The sequence below is a fragment of the Lacerta agilis genome, chromosome 4 (genome assembly GCF_009819535.1).
Source record: "Lacerta agilis isolate rLacAgi1 chromosome 4, rLacAgi1.pri, whole genome shotgun sequence".
In the NCBI taxonomy this organism is placed as follows: Eukaryota; Metazoa; Chordata; class Lepidosauria; order Squamata; family Lacertidae; genus Lacerta; species Lacerta agilis.
This window is the reverse complement of record NC_046315.1, coordinates 27588387-27601900: the sequence shown is the minus strand read 5'-3', so window position 1 is coordinate 27601900 and position 13514 is coordinate 27588387. Positions and strand designations below refer to the sequence as shown.

The following is a 13514-nucleotide window of genomic DNA, read 5'->3' as shown; positions in this document are numbered from 1 at the left end:
ACATTTCACAAATGAATTTTGCAGCAGTAGCAGCTGATCCACTGAGGCAAAGCTGGACCCCAAATTTCCCTGTGAGCTCAATCCCACTCGGAAGTCGTATCCTCTGTAACAATTAAGCAAAGCCTCTCTGAAAGGTGTGGTATGTGTTCCATGGAGAAAATCCTCTGCAAAATCTCTGATCTGAAGCATCTTTCTCAGCCACCAGGAAACTGGTTGGAAGATGCTAGGCTGGGTTTCTGAGTGGGGCATGAAGGCTTGTAGAAAGACTGGAAGGGGCTGGACAGCCTGTAACAGAGGCTCAGGTACCTGGTTGAAGCTGCAGGCACTCTAGGACACGTTGAAAAACATAAGGGCTCAATTGTGAGCATTTTTCTCATTGCAAAATTCCTAAGAACTGCAGTTGCCTCAGGCAACAGTAATGAGATACACTGAACCTTGAATGCTGTATATGCTTTTAATTCTTCTTTTTTTTAAAGAGCCTTCTTTTCAGGTTCTCTGGATATTTCAGAATGAATTCAGCATCTGCTTTTTGTTTGCTCGCTTAAGCTTTGGCTTTCAGAAACGGCTCCTTGTTCAGGCAACTTCAGCAACCTTAGTTTATCCCCCCTGCCCCTGCCTTTAATCCCATGGTTTATTCTTAAGAAGCTGCTGTATTTTCTTTGAAGTTCTAAGGTCTTTTCCTATGGACAGAATTAAATATTTCTGGATCAGAGATTTGCTAAAACCAAGAGAATGTGTTGCAGTCCCTTGGTTTGTCAGCGTCACTGAGGTTCTATCGGAGAAAATTAGCTTAACTATTGTGGCTAAGCATTAGGGACCTAACAGCCAAGGCTGAGTTCTTTTTTTTCCAAAACAAAATAAAATAAAAAAATTCCTTCCAGTAGCACCTTAGAGACCAGCTAAGTTTGTTCTTGGTATGAGCTTTCTTGTTTCCTAGCTGTTGTTTCCATTTTTGCTTTACAAATTCCATACCTGAAACTTTCAACTTAATTTCTTCCTAATCAAATCAAATTGCAACTTAGAATGTGCTGAAGCTTTTGCCCTGAACCATATGACAGCTGATATAATAGCAATGGCAAAGCCAGCACATTTATCTCCTACAGCTTGTCATCTTGTCAGGCACTTTCTTTTGCACCTGGAGCTACTGTAAACATGAGATGCTATTTTGAGCAGGAAAATGGTAGACACACTACAAAACCCTGCATCTGTTTGCTTTTGTGTCTCATGTCAGGATTTCCAAGCACAAGAGAGAGGATTACTTGCGTAAAAGGGAAGAACTGCAGCTGGTATAACCTCTTTCACCAATGCATTTGTGGCATTTCCCCTTGTGTGTACCCAGGAAAGGAGGTGTTGATAGCCTATGCATGACTCTCCATACATTGTTGGACTACAACTCCCATCAACCCCAGTCAGGATGGCCAAAGGGCAGAGTCCAACAACATCTGGAGGACTACAGGTTTAACACCCCTAATACAGAAGCCCTGGCTCATTTCAAATCTTGGAACTTTAGCAGTGTCCTACATCTGACAAGAGTACAAGAGAAGGCCAGCCCCCCCCCCATCACATGGCAACTCTAAATCCAGTGCTGGCAAGATTTCAGGAAGGAGGTTAAACTAACCCTCCAAGTGTGGTCCCAGAGTTGTGGTGTTTCCCACCCAAAAATCCAGGGCAATAGCCTTTGTAGAATTACTCTCCCCACCCACACCCGTGGCAGCGCTGCATTAAGCACACAAGCAAGACACCAATGAATGCATTTGTTTTCAGAAAAGTAACAGGCAGCTTCTGAAAGAGAGATTAGAGAGCACTAAATCACTCCTATTCAAAAGCTGGTGTGACAGCAGTCAAGATGGATGCTTTGTATAAAGGTGTGAGGATCAGCTACCACAGAATGTAGCATTCGATTTATTCAGGTTGCTGTGGAAACAGTGACGAAAGACATGCTGCTAATTTTCCTTCAGGGGACTATACGGAGGGAGCCAGGGTACCACAAGGAGCCTCAGTCCGCAAAGGGCGGCAGAATTGCCACACAGACCAATTGACTTTCCCTTCTTGGACTCCTGCCCACAGGTTTGTCTGAATAAATGAACCACAATGCATCTCTGTGGTCGAGCATTCTGTTCACTGTTCAGGGCTAATAACTCTGTTCCAAAGTACTCTTCTTTTCACATTCAGAGAGCTGTCTATTCTCCCTAGGAAAATCCCAACCAATCAGGGGCCATGCAGAGTGATGGCATCACATCAGCCTGCATTCTCTTAAATTTCCCTACATGACAATGGCACAAAGTGGAACACAAATGAGAACAAGAGGTGTTGCCCTCGTTCCGAAAAAGTTTTCTGATGGTGCCACATATATTTGGTTTTGTGAATATAGGGAAAGTGAAATGGCTGAGGGGGGAGGTGCTTCCTTGCCTAACTTTGCATAGACAAACGACTTTTTCCAAACACCCAAATGAAGCAGAGCCCCATTTCTGGAACGTTACTTTTCCCAAGATGCAACACACACACACGCTTATTTCTAGGGAGATGATAATTGCTTCAGACCCATTTATTTTATTTACAAATTCCAGACACATGCAAACCTTGTCGCCGCCCCCCCCCCAAAGAAAGCTGGGTTCCTGAACATCTGGAGTCAGTTTTTTTGTATTATATAACTACTGATGGATCAGTTCCAAATCCCATGGTGCTTTGGGCTAGCTAGTCAAATAATAGAGACCTCAACAGAAGCAGTTCTCTGCGTTCACCGAGATTGCAACAAATAACTAATCTTCAAATACCACAAGGACACATTTCATATGTTGTTGTTTTTAATTAAAAAAAAAACCTCCAGTTTAATCTCATGGTTGAGACTTAGCAAAACTCTAAAGCAATAAAAGCGCTGAAATAGATAGCCTACAGGAACAACAACGAACCTTGAAAACAATACCCACCAGGGCTACCAATGAAAACACAACACATTCATGCATGTTCCAGACCTCATCACACTGTGATGGTCTCTCTCTCTCTCTCTCTCTCTCTCTCTCTCTCTCTCTCTCTCTCTCTCTCTCTCTCTCTCTCTCTCCCCCTCCCTACACTGAATTTAATGGATATAGGAGAAACTACACACTTCTGCTTATTCTGTGCCTAGAAAGCATGGGTCAGACCAGTTTCCCCCTTACCCTATTCCTTTCCCAGAGAAAACCCACTCTTTAGAGCTCAATCAGAGCAAATGTTAATCCAGATAAACCTAATTTGCAGTTTGCTCTGATTGAGCACTAAAGAGCAGGTTTCCCCCCCAGGGAAAAGCAGTGGGAAAAGAGGAAGTGTGGATAAGCCATAGGTTTGAGCACCTTTTTCTTGGAATAAAGATATATATTTATCTCTTGAGTTTACCCCTCCTCACTTCATCTCGTGTGTGTGTGTGTGTGTGTGTGTGTGTGTGTGTGTGTTTGTGTGTGTGTGTGTTCAAATATTAGGAAGGCAGTGATGTAAAAGAGCACTGTACCTGGGATCCTAGAAAACTGCTGCCAGGCAAGAGTAAACAATACTAAACTGGATGGATATATACCGGTAGTTTAACTTGGTATGAAGCAGCTTCCTGTGTTCCTATAGAGCTGTAAAGGCAAGGAAAACCCTGAACCATCAAATGTGTTGCAGTGTTGAGCCATCAATAAATATTCATTCTCGAGTACTGAACTTGGCAAGAAATTGCAGCAAAACCTATGCTGCATCTTTTGGGAGGATTGTGAACACTGTCCTACCATTAAGAAAAATGTGCTCTCATTTCATTGCAGAAAACCACTGGGAGGGGGAAATGTTGGTGTGCAGACATGTGGTAACTTGCACTTCTCCTTCCAGGATACAACTGCTGATGATAAACTTCAATAGATGATAGATTCAATAGAATGATGATAAACTTCAATTACTGTTCAGCTGCTTGGTAGGCTCAAACTGCCATTAAGGGCAATGCAGGAGAAGAGACGGGGGGGGGGGGGGGGCTTGAAAGGTTGGTCTTGTGGTCCCATTGCTTGCCTTCTTTAGAAAAGTTTTGGAAAACTTGCACAGGAGGAGTTTTCAACAACAAAAAAGCCATTTTTGTACACTGGATCCACCCAAGATTTGCAGGTGTAACGAATGCTGCTCGGAGACAATTTCTTAGTTTTTAATTACACTTTAATATATTTATATACGTTCTGTTTATATATAAATTTAGCATAATATTAATCAATACAGCTATTTTAAAACTCTGAAGAGAGGAAAAGCCAGCTATAACTTTTGGTTGCAACTTCCGTGGGGCAGAGGAGGGGGGATTGGTCAGTGGGAAGCTGCTCAGACCCTTCTGCATTTTCTTACCTGAAATACTCAAAAGCATTTTAACGTACAGAAACACTGCTTTGGAAAACTTCTCTGCTCTTGGCAAAACAGTCAATGCTCTAGGTTTTATGCAAGTCCTAGGTTTCGTTTCGACCAAGGGGGAAACCAAGGTGGTGTGCTGCAGGTGTTAATGGACTACAACTTCCATCAGCCCCTGTCAGCATGGCCAATAATCAGGGGGTGATGGGAGTTGAGTGCAACAACATAAGGAGGGTACAATGCTGGCTACCTTTGGATTAGATGAAGGGACGATTCCTTCCAACCAGACGAATTTTGCTCTACGTCCCTTCTCATTTAGATAAGTAACTCTTCTGCCACAATTTGAACCAGTGAACTCTTCCCACTATTCAGATAGTGGAATGATAAACTAACCCACTTCCCCCTGTTCAGACCACCTGTTTCACTCCTACACTGATCCTTCCTTATTTCTACCAAAGAGCACAACCTCATGATACTACTTAAGCTACAATAAACAGCAGCAGCAAAAACCAAACAATTCCATCTCTTCTTCACCCTCTTTCCCAGATCTTATAAGCAGCATACTGTGGCCCGACCAAACTGGAGGATACAAAACCCCTAGCAGATGCCCCCCACATTTATGCTCAATGCACAAACAACCTTGAGTTACCTTGTGGATCGATCTAAAAAGCCATAATACCTAGTATTTGTTTAGCCGAGTTTCTTTATGGTCAAGCCAAGAAGATCATTTTCATTTTATAAAAATGAGCAAAAAGGAAAGGCAGCACGGACCTTTCCTTCTTTACAAACAGGCAAACAATGCTCTGGGACTGATGGTGCTCAGATCTACTCTTACCATAATCTTTCAAGTGCTCCCACAAAGTTTTGGTTGCAAGGCAAAGTTAGGGTACCCCAAATGACATCTAGATCTCTGAAGCCTCAGAGAAGAGGTACCCATTGTGTTTCATGAAGCAGCCATCGTGAAATTCAGTTCTTCATCATCAGGGTTGGAAATTCTAGGAAGAAGCACGTGCATCACAGTAGATAATTCATGCACCTCCCTGTCACTACAGAATCTTGGCACAAAGTGCCGCTCTCCAGTACAAGCAAGGCTCTTCCATCATGCTGCCACTTCCATTTTGCATGCCAACACTCACTACAACATAGCTTATCTACATTTTTACTGCCTGTAGCCAAGTCACAGATCCAACCCAAATGCACCCTGGGAAAATGTAACTCGAAAATGCAATGTTGTGACCTGGGCCCTGATCTATGAGAAAACAAAATGTAACATTTTTAATTCACCCAGCTTTCAGATGCTTTCAAGGCTCCCAGTTCCAACTTAGTGACTCACAATTGCGAATTAGCATGGGGATTTCTTCGCTAATCAGACTCTACAACTGTTTCTCACCACCTACAGCCCTGATTATGCAGAGTGAGTGGCAGCTTAAAGAACAAGCTTATTTTGAGCAAGCAGCAGCAACACTTCTTGAAAGAGAGAAGAAGAACCATGCTGTGATGTCTTCAAATAAAGAGCAGCACACTATGAAAATACAGGAAATGCAGTTAGGTTGCAGCTTATTGCAACTGCTCTGTCCACCCCTTGCTTCAGCAGCTACCAAGACCTGCGCCTGATACTGCAGAAAAACTAGCAGGAGGGGGGAAATGCAGTGCTTTTTGGATAGGGTCAATAGAGTCAGCACTATGGTGGGATCTGTCCCAGCTACTGCATCGCTAACTCTGCCAATCACTGTGTGTCATTTGGTAGCTTACATGGCTATTTGCACAAATCCTTGTAGACAATTAATATAAGAACTCTGCAGTTAGCTCTAAATTATCAAAAATTATGAAGAAACAGGTGCTAGGGGAATAGGACTGTAGACACAAACAGGTGCTTAATGGCAATGGCAGGCTATCAAAGAAAGCTTTAGCTGAAATGCATCATCATTCCTCTTAAACCACTTAGCTGAGTGCCCATTGAGCACATAACTCTCATTACAGTAAGTCTGTGCATAAACAAGTACAAAGGGAAGGGAAAGCCTATAACCTTTTAATACAGATGTGGACTGGAACCCCAGGAATACGACAAATCAAGATCAACAAGGAAGCCATTTCAGGAACACGGTGAGGAACGGAGCATTAGTTGCTGAGATGATTCTTGTGATTGTTCTCTGTTGCTGGAAAGCTGAAAGGACGAGGAAGAGTCTGGAGGGCATAACTTTGGCTAACATAACAAGGATTGATCTCTTATTTTCTTTCCACATAATTTTGCTTTCATTGACACACCTTTTGCCAAGGTAGACTCAAGGTCAAACCGACTAAACATTCTATCAATCATCCAAGTGACAATCAGTAAAATAAGGGATTATTGGAAATGACAAAGGAAGTACTTTTTGAGTAGTATGGGTTTAACAATAATCACAGTTCTCCGTGTGACCACCCCATCTCATCCACCAGGGAAGAGAGGTGAAGGGAATAGGCCTTATTCTATCTGTCTCCCACTTCTACCATCCAGAATCACAGACCTCCTCTGGGGTTGGTAGAAGCAGCTTGTGGAAGTCTCTAGTCTTTGGCCATTCTTTGGAATGGTCATCTTGTTCCGAAGTGTGACCCCCTCTGAAGCTGTCCCTGACAAATCACTGGAAATGGGGCTTGGAGAAGGGGTCTGTAAGGGGCTTCTTATGGGAGAAAGCAACACTCTGGAGTCTGCAGAGGAGGAAGGATGGTCCATGATGGGAAAGGGAGGACTAAATAATATAAGACTCTGAGGCCTTCCTGGTCTAGATCTATAAGAAGGCTTAGAAACCCCTGAAGACCTCTCCATTTTTGAGGACTGGGGATTGTCCCCTGTAGATTCCCCTTCAGAGCTGCGTTTCCGACGAAAAACTGGTGCATCCTGCGTGGAATTATGATTGGCAAAGGATGGTTCTGCCTTTCTACTTGCCGTTGAATCTATAAAGGCTGCATTATTATTTTCCTTCCCCTTCCTTTCTACTGGTGGACTCTTTGGAGGTTGCAGCTGACCCTGAGCATTTTCAGTTGACTTGCGTTGACCTACATTGGCTTCTGTTTCTTTACTCTCTGGCGTCCTGCAGTTGGGGTTCTGTGTCTGCAGGGGCTGCGGGACCTGTGTGTATTGAATCTTAGGTGGTATAACCGGCACAGCTCTAGCCTGGCACATCTTAACCATGAAAGAGGTTCTCACTGCCGAGACGCTCACTGGAGCAGAGTTGCGGCGACCAGTAGTAGCATGAGCCATCATTATGTAGTCTAGGTCTACGTCTTGGGGGTCAAAGTGAGAACCCCAAAGGTCAGCTTTGTTTTTGCTTGGACAGGCCACAGGGAGTGATGGCACAGAGTCACTCGTCTTAACTTCCTTTTGCCCACACAGGAAGTGCCTGGGTGGGGTGGGCACAGAAAGACTCTCAAAATTAAAAAGGTTGGTTGCGGGTAGGACGGAATCCAAATTGAGAGAAGAAGGCCTTGGCCTCCCTTTTCGTGGGATGTCTTCACCTTTACCGGTCTGTGACTCCTTGACAGAACATAGATCTTTTGTGGCAGAGGTTCCAGGACTATCAGCTTGTTGAATACTGGGTACATCTTTTTCTGTGCTGATTAAATTCAAGGAACTGTTCTCAGTATTATATTGTGGCAAAGGGGACTCAGGCTTTGAAAATCCCTGGTCTTCTTTGTCCTCGTATGCTTCCTTCTCACCTGACTTTTTGTGAGCAACAGGGTTGACCCTGTCATGGCTGGATGACAGTTCTCTGGCTGCAAAGCCTGCTTCGTGGCTCAGAAGTCTCCTGCTTGTCTCATGTGGCTTAGAAACCAACTCTGGACGATTCAGCCAAGCTTCTCCTCCGTCACTTTCTCTCCACTCTGTTTGTGAGGGTTGCTTGACCCCTAATCGGATATCACCACAAAGATGCTCCACATCTGTGCTCTCAAAAGGCAGCTGGATAGCCCGGTGCCTCTTCACAAAGTCTTTACTGTCTAAGGAAAAGCTACGATTGAAACATGGCTTCTTGAAATGGCTCCTGGTCCCTCCTTGATTCTGTGGCTGAAACTCATGAAGTGCCTTTCCTTGGGTGTCCTTGAAGGTAGGGGAATGGAGTGGGCTGGTGACCCACTGGTGCTCTTCCCATGGCTCCACCAACTCTAAGCTCTGAACATGGTCCACCCATGTATCTTCCTCTTGGTGGTCAAGAGAGTCTCGAGCTCGATTCTTCAGTTTACATTCCTTGAGCTGGTGGGCTCCAACTCCACTTAAGGTAACTGAACTCTGTAGGCCTCCGCTCCCTAAAAGCACTTGATCATTTATTGCTGCCTGGGTCACAGCAGGACCTTCCTTCTCCCTGTGAAGAAGCCATTCACTACTTTCCCACTTTGGTTGGTCTAGACACTTTTCTTCAGCAAACGAAGACTCATCTCTCAAAAGAGACACGTTTTCTTGTGGATCTGATGGAAGTTTCCAATCGTCAGGCTGAGATGGATGGACACACCTGATGTCCTCTGTTTCTAAACAGTCCTTTGGACAAGGTTTCCCACATGGGATATTTTCCAGTTTTAATGAAGTGGAAGAAGCACCATCTTGCTTTGGGGATAGTTCAGAATCACAAACAGGTGAGTCCTTTGATCCTTTGGAGGGAACACTAAACGAATAAATGTGAGGTGCGACTGGTGGATTTCTCACCATGCTTTCTTCTTCTGGTGGCGTCACAGGCAGCCCAGAACTGTTTGCTTCCAAGGTTGAAATCAGTGAAGCATTGGGTTTAAGGTCGCGCTGTTGCTGGCCTGTCTCCAGGGCAAGTGGCAGCTCCTCTTCAGATTCAACAATTTTCAGCTCTTGTTGAATTTCTGGCCACAGAGGTTTCATTGAGGCACTGGGATGACTGCCATGAACCTGAACAGAAATAAAAATAAAACCAGCATTATCAGAAACTCTCCCTCTTGGCAGTTTGCTCTCCCTTTCATCACAAACAATCACATTCTTTCCTACATGCTGCATTCTGGGTAATAAATAAGTTAATCTACACATATGAGCACATGCACATACAGAAGCACACAAATACTTACACACACATATACATGTAAACTAGAGAAATACTTCTTCACGTTCCCCTCAAGATGGAGCTCAGATGAAGTCTGTTTAGTGATAGCGTTGGCTACAGAACTGCCCTCCCTGGGAAACTCACCTGGCTTTCACACTGTTGGCTTTTTGGAACCAACGCAAGACTTTTCTGTCTTTTAAGATCTGGTTTTATGTCCCTGTGACGTGGTTGGTGCTTTTAATGTAAGTATTTGATGTAGTTCTGTGCTCCTTGGGGTATTTTCATTTAATGCTGGTTGTCTCTTAAGCTTATTATGGTTGTCACTGTGGTACAGTTCTGTTGTTTTTAATCATTGTACAAAACCTACCTACCTTACTAAATCACGCATGCAAGACTGGCACAAGACATTTTGCTGCCTGAGGTGCGAAAACAAGATGGTGCCCATCTTGTGCCTGTTCTATGTACAGAAGCTGACTGGACTGGCAGTTGGATCTTACTTCAGCATGCTGGATAGGGCAGCATCTTCTATAGCACCTAATGGAAGCAAGCTAGCTTAAGGAATGCAGGGTAGGCTGTGTGGCATACACAGCACTGATTTTCAACACCATTCCACATCCCTAGCATCTGTCGCCCAATGGTAGGGCCGGCCCTGAACACACACCATCTTGTTAAAACTAGACGTTCTTTAACATACGGATTTTCAAATGCAATTTACAGCAGCACAGCAGTTAAAGCATGTACCATGCTGAAAGAAAAACAAATTTCCTTCAGGCGTTGCATTACCCTTTTCTATTTCAAAAAACAAAAGCAAAAAAAAACATGGCGCATCAAACATCACATTAAGTAAATACAGACAAATTGAAGTTCATGCCCACTGACGGTAGAAATCTTAATTACTTGTCTATGCTGCTCAATTTGGAACCAAATGTTAAAAACGCAAGACATGTTGGGGAGCTCTGGAGAGGTAGGAATAAGTTTTGCATCCCACACACCCCTGAAATCATTTCCCCCAAAATTACTTCAAAGGGCAGCTGTGACCACCTGCCACCACAGCCTCCAAAATGCATATATACTGATCCTGATCTACCTTTTTCTGCAACTTGGGAGAATAATTGCACCACAGTCACCTGTTTATGATGTTAAAAACTTTTCACCTGCCTCTTTTCTAAACTAAAAACCCCCAAACCCTGCAACCTGTCCTCATAAGGGAGTGGCTCGATCATTTTGGTTGCCTATTTTTGAAACTTTTTCAACTCCACAATATCCTTTTTGATGTGAGGCGACCAGAAGTGCACATAGTACCCAAAGTACAGTTGTATTGTAGATTTGTATAATGGCATTATGATATCAGCAGTTTTGTTTTCTATTACTTTCCTAATGATCCCTAGGATGGACAGAAAGCAGGCAGTCTTTTGTGTCAGGCCATGACTCCAACACAAATCCTGACAGGGCTGACCCTAATATTAGTCGGAGTCAGACAGTAAAGGTAAAGGTAAAGGGTCCAGTTGTGTCCGACTCTCGCGTTAATGGCCGAGGGATCCAGCATAAAGCTTCTGGGTCATGTGGCCAGCATGACAAAGCCGCTTCTGGCAAACCAGAGCAGTACACGGAAACGCCGTTTACCTTCCCGCCGGAGCGGTACCTATTTATCTACTTGCACTTTGACGTGCTTTCGAACTGCTAGGTGGGCAGGAGCTGGGACTGAGCAACAGGAGCTCACCCCGTCGTGGGGATTCAAACCGCCGACCTTCTGATCAGTAAGCCCTAGGCTCTGTGGTTTAACTCACAGCACCACAGTATTGGCAAATAATTAGACTTTTCATTGTAAGTTATTGTTTTTGGATCAGTGTTAGACTTTCTGTTTGAGCTTGCATGGTTTGTCCAATCATATTCAATTGCTCTTTTGTGATTGAGAGTTCTTTCCTTAACTTCCAAATGTGGGCCAGCAGAATTGAGACAGCAGTTTCCAGACAAACATTAGGCTAGGACAGTGTGAACCACCTGACAGTTAGCATGCATTGCTGACTAATCTGGATAATTAACATGCATTGGTTCCCAAATAATAATAAAATGATCAGCTGGAAGCATAAAACCTAAAGACACAATTATTGAAAAATGGATTAATTACATTTATACCCTCCCTTTCTTCCACCATGGAACTCAAAAGTGGCATTCACAGAATCATAGAATTGATGAGTTAGAAGGGACCATGAGGGTCATCTAGTCCAACCCCCTGCAATGCAATAATTTGTTTTTTACCCAATGTGGGGCTCAAACCCACAACCCTGAGATTAAGAGTCTCATGTTCTACCAAGTGGGCTAACAGTTTCCGAGCACTGGCCAGACCCAGACCTGCTTGGTTCAGCCAGAGGTTTTTCTCAATGGGACTTTAAGCCACATCTGGGGACAATGCAGCAATCCAAAGAGTGGAGGCAGCACCAGGTAAGTAAAGCTATTGTAGCAGGGAGCACTGGAGGAAGACTTTAAGCCAAGGAGGCTTACAGAGGCTTTTAACTGAAAGGAGACAGGTCTAGGACTGCTTGGTAAGGGGTACACGCAAAACAATGAACTATAAAGTTGACAGGCGTTTGCTGGAAGGTGGTACAATAAAAAAAGAAGGTATTGCCAATGGGAGTTGCAGAGAAAACAAGCTTCTTAGCAAAGTGGTGAGACATTTCTCAACCAGTTCAGATGATCATGTAATCATAGAGTTGGATGGGACCCCAAGGGTCATCTAGTATAAGTTCCTGCAAAGCAGGAATCTCAAACACGCAGTCCCTCATCCAATTTGCAACCATACCAGATGCTGCTTAGCTTTGTGAATGTGCCGTCAGTTTTATTGCTGCACCACCAGCTGGAGGGGCTGGGGTGGGCTCCAGCAAAGGGAGAGGGAGGGGATTTTGGTTTAGCTTGCATTTGATGCAAGTCTATCTAATGTACATTTCCCACAAAAAGCGTGAACCAAAACACAGAAATCCTTTGAAATTCGCAGTTCTCTGAATCTTCCACTGTACAAATTTTGTACATTTTGTTCTCCAACAAAATGTCTATTTAAAATGTGTACAGTGGTACCTCTGGTTACGAACTTAATTCATTCCAGAGGTCTGTTCTTAAGCTGAAACCATTCTTATCCTGAGGCGTGCTTTTGCTAATGGGGCCTCCAACTGCACGCACGCCTCTGGCGTGCGATTTCCACTCATATCCCGGGGCAAAGTTCACAACCAGGGGCTCATAACCCAAAGCATGCGTAACCGGAAGTGTTCATAACCAGAGGCACCACAGTATACTAAGAGGGCACAAAGATGCACATATCAGGGGAAATTGCCTGCAAAAATGTGCATATAACTGGCAAAATCGTATTTAAAATGAGAGAAATGTGCATTAAAATGCTGATGAATTTTGGGGAGGACTTAATCTCCTTTCACAAATGGATGTGAAATGTCAGGAGCTGTATTTAAGAGTGGGAAAATGGGAAACTGAAACTGAAAACTGTCCCACCCCTAGGTTGAACACCTTCTTACCGGCTCCTTTAAAAGCGAGGTGTTTTCCACTTTATCCCTTGTCTCTTCCTGCATCCAGCAGTCTTGCTCTGGCTTGTCCTTCATCCCTGGTTGGTCCTGGCTTGCTTGGCCTGCCTGTGGCTGGCTCGTTGGGATCTTGATTTGCTGCTTTGGTTCCAGTCCCTGTTTATCTTCTGAATCTTGGCTGCAGCTGCTGCCATTGCTCTTTGCCTCCCAAGTTTTCATTGTTGGCTGAGAGGCATTTGTGGACTCCAGCTTGTTGGCTAATGTTGGTTCCTCAGTAACAGAATCTGTATCAGAAGCAAAAAGAAGAGCCTTAAAAATTTCATTGGGATGGGGTGGTGGACCCAGAAATGGTGTAAGTAAAAGGTGAAGATTGCCACAAGGTGGCCTGAGCTTTCAGCATGGGCTTCTCTCCATAGCTCCCATTGACTTCCCCCCTCTTTTCTTTATTTTTACTGCAATAAGTTCAAAATAGACTAAAAAAAGAAAAAGAGATTTATACAAATAAAATTTTGCAATAGCCAAGGCAGCCACACGCCTACATGAGAGCTAACCATGATTTCAATGGGCTTAAGCACACTTATGTCTATTCAGAAATAAATCTCATTAATTTCAATGGGTGAGTGTTCCT

The 13514-nt window shown here is 43.9% G+C and overlaps 1 protein-coding gene across 1 annotated transcript in view; it reads right to left on the bottom strand.

Moving 5' to 3' along the window:
* Positions 1–4122: 4122 nt before the first annotated feature.
* Positions 4123–13514, bottom strand: part of ARHGAP31 (Rho GTPase activating protein 31) — an 85055-nt gene continuing 75663 nt past the window's right edge. Inside the window, exons 11-12 of the mRNA XM_033146528.1 lie at positions 12881–13170; positions 4123–9211 (exon numbers count right to left, since the gene is read on the bottom strand). Of these exons, the coding sequence (XP_033002419.1) occupies positions 6791–9211; positions 12881–13170 (2711 nt within the window). The 3' untranslated portion in view covers positions 4123–6790. The remainder of the gene's footprint in view (positions 9212–12880; positions 13171–13514) is intronic.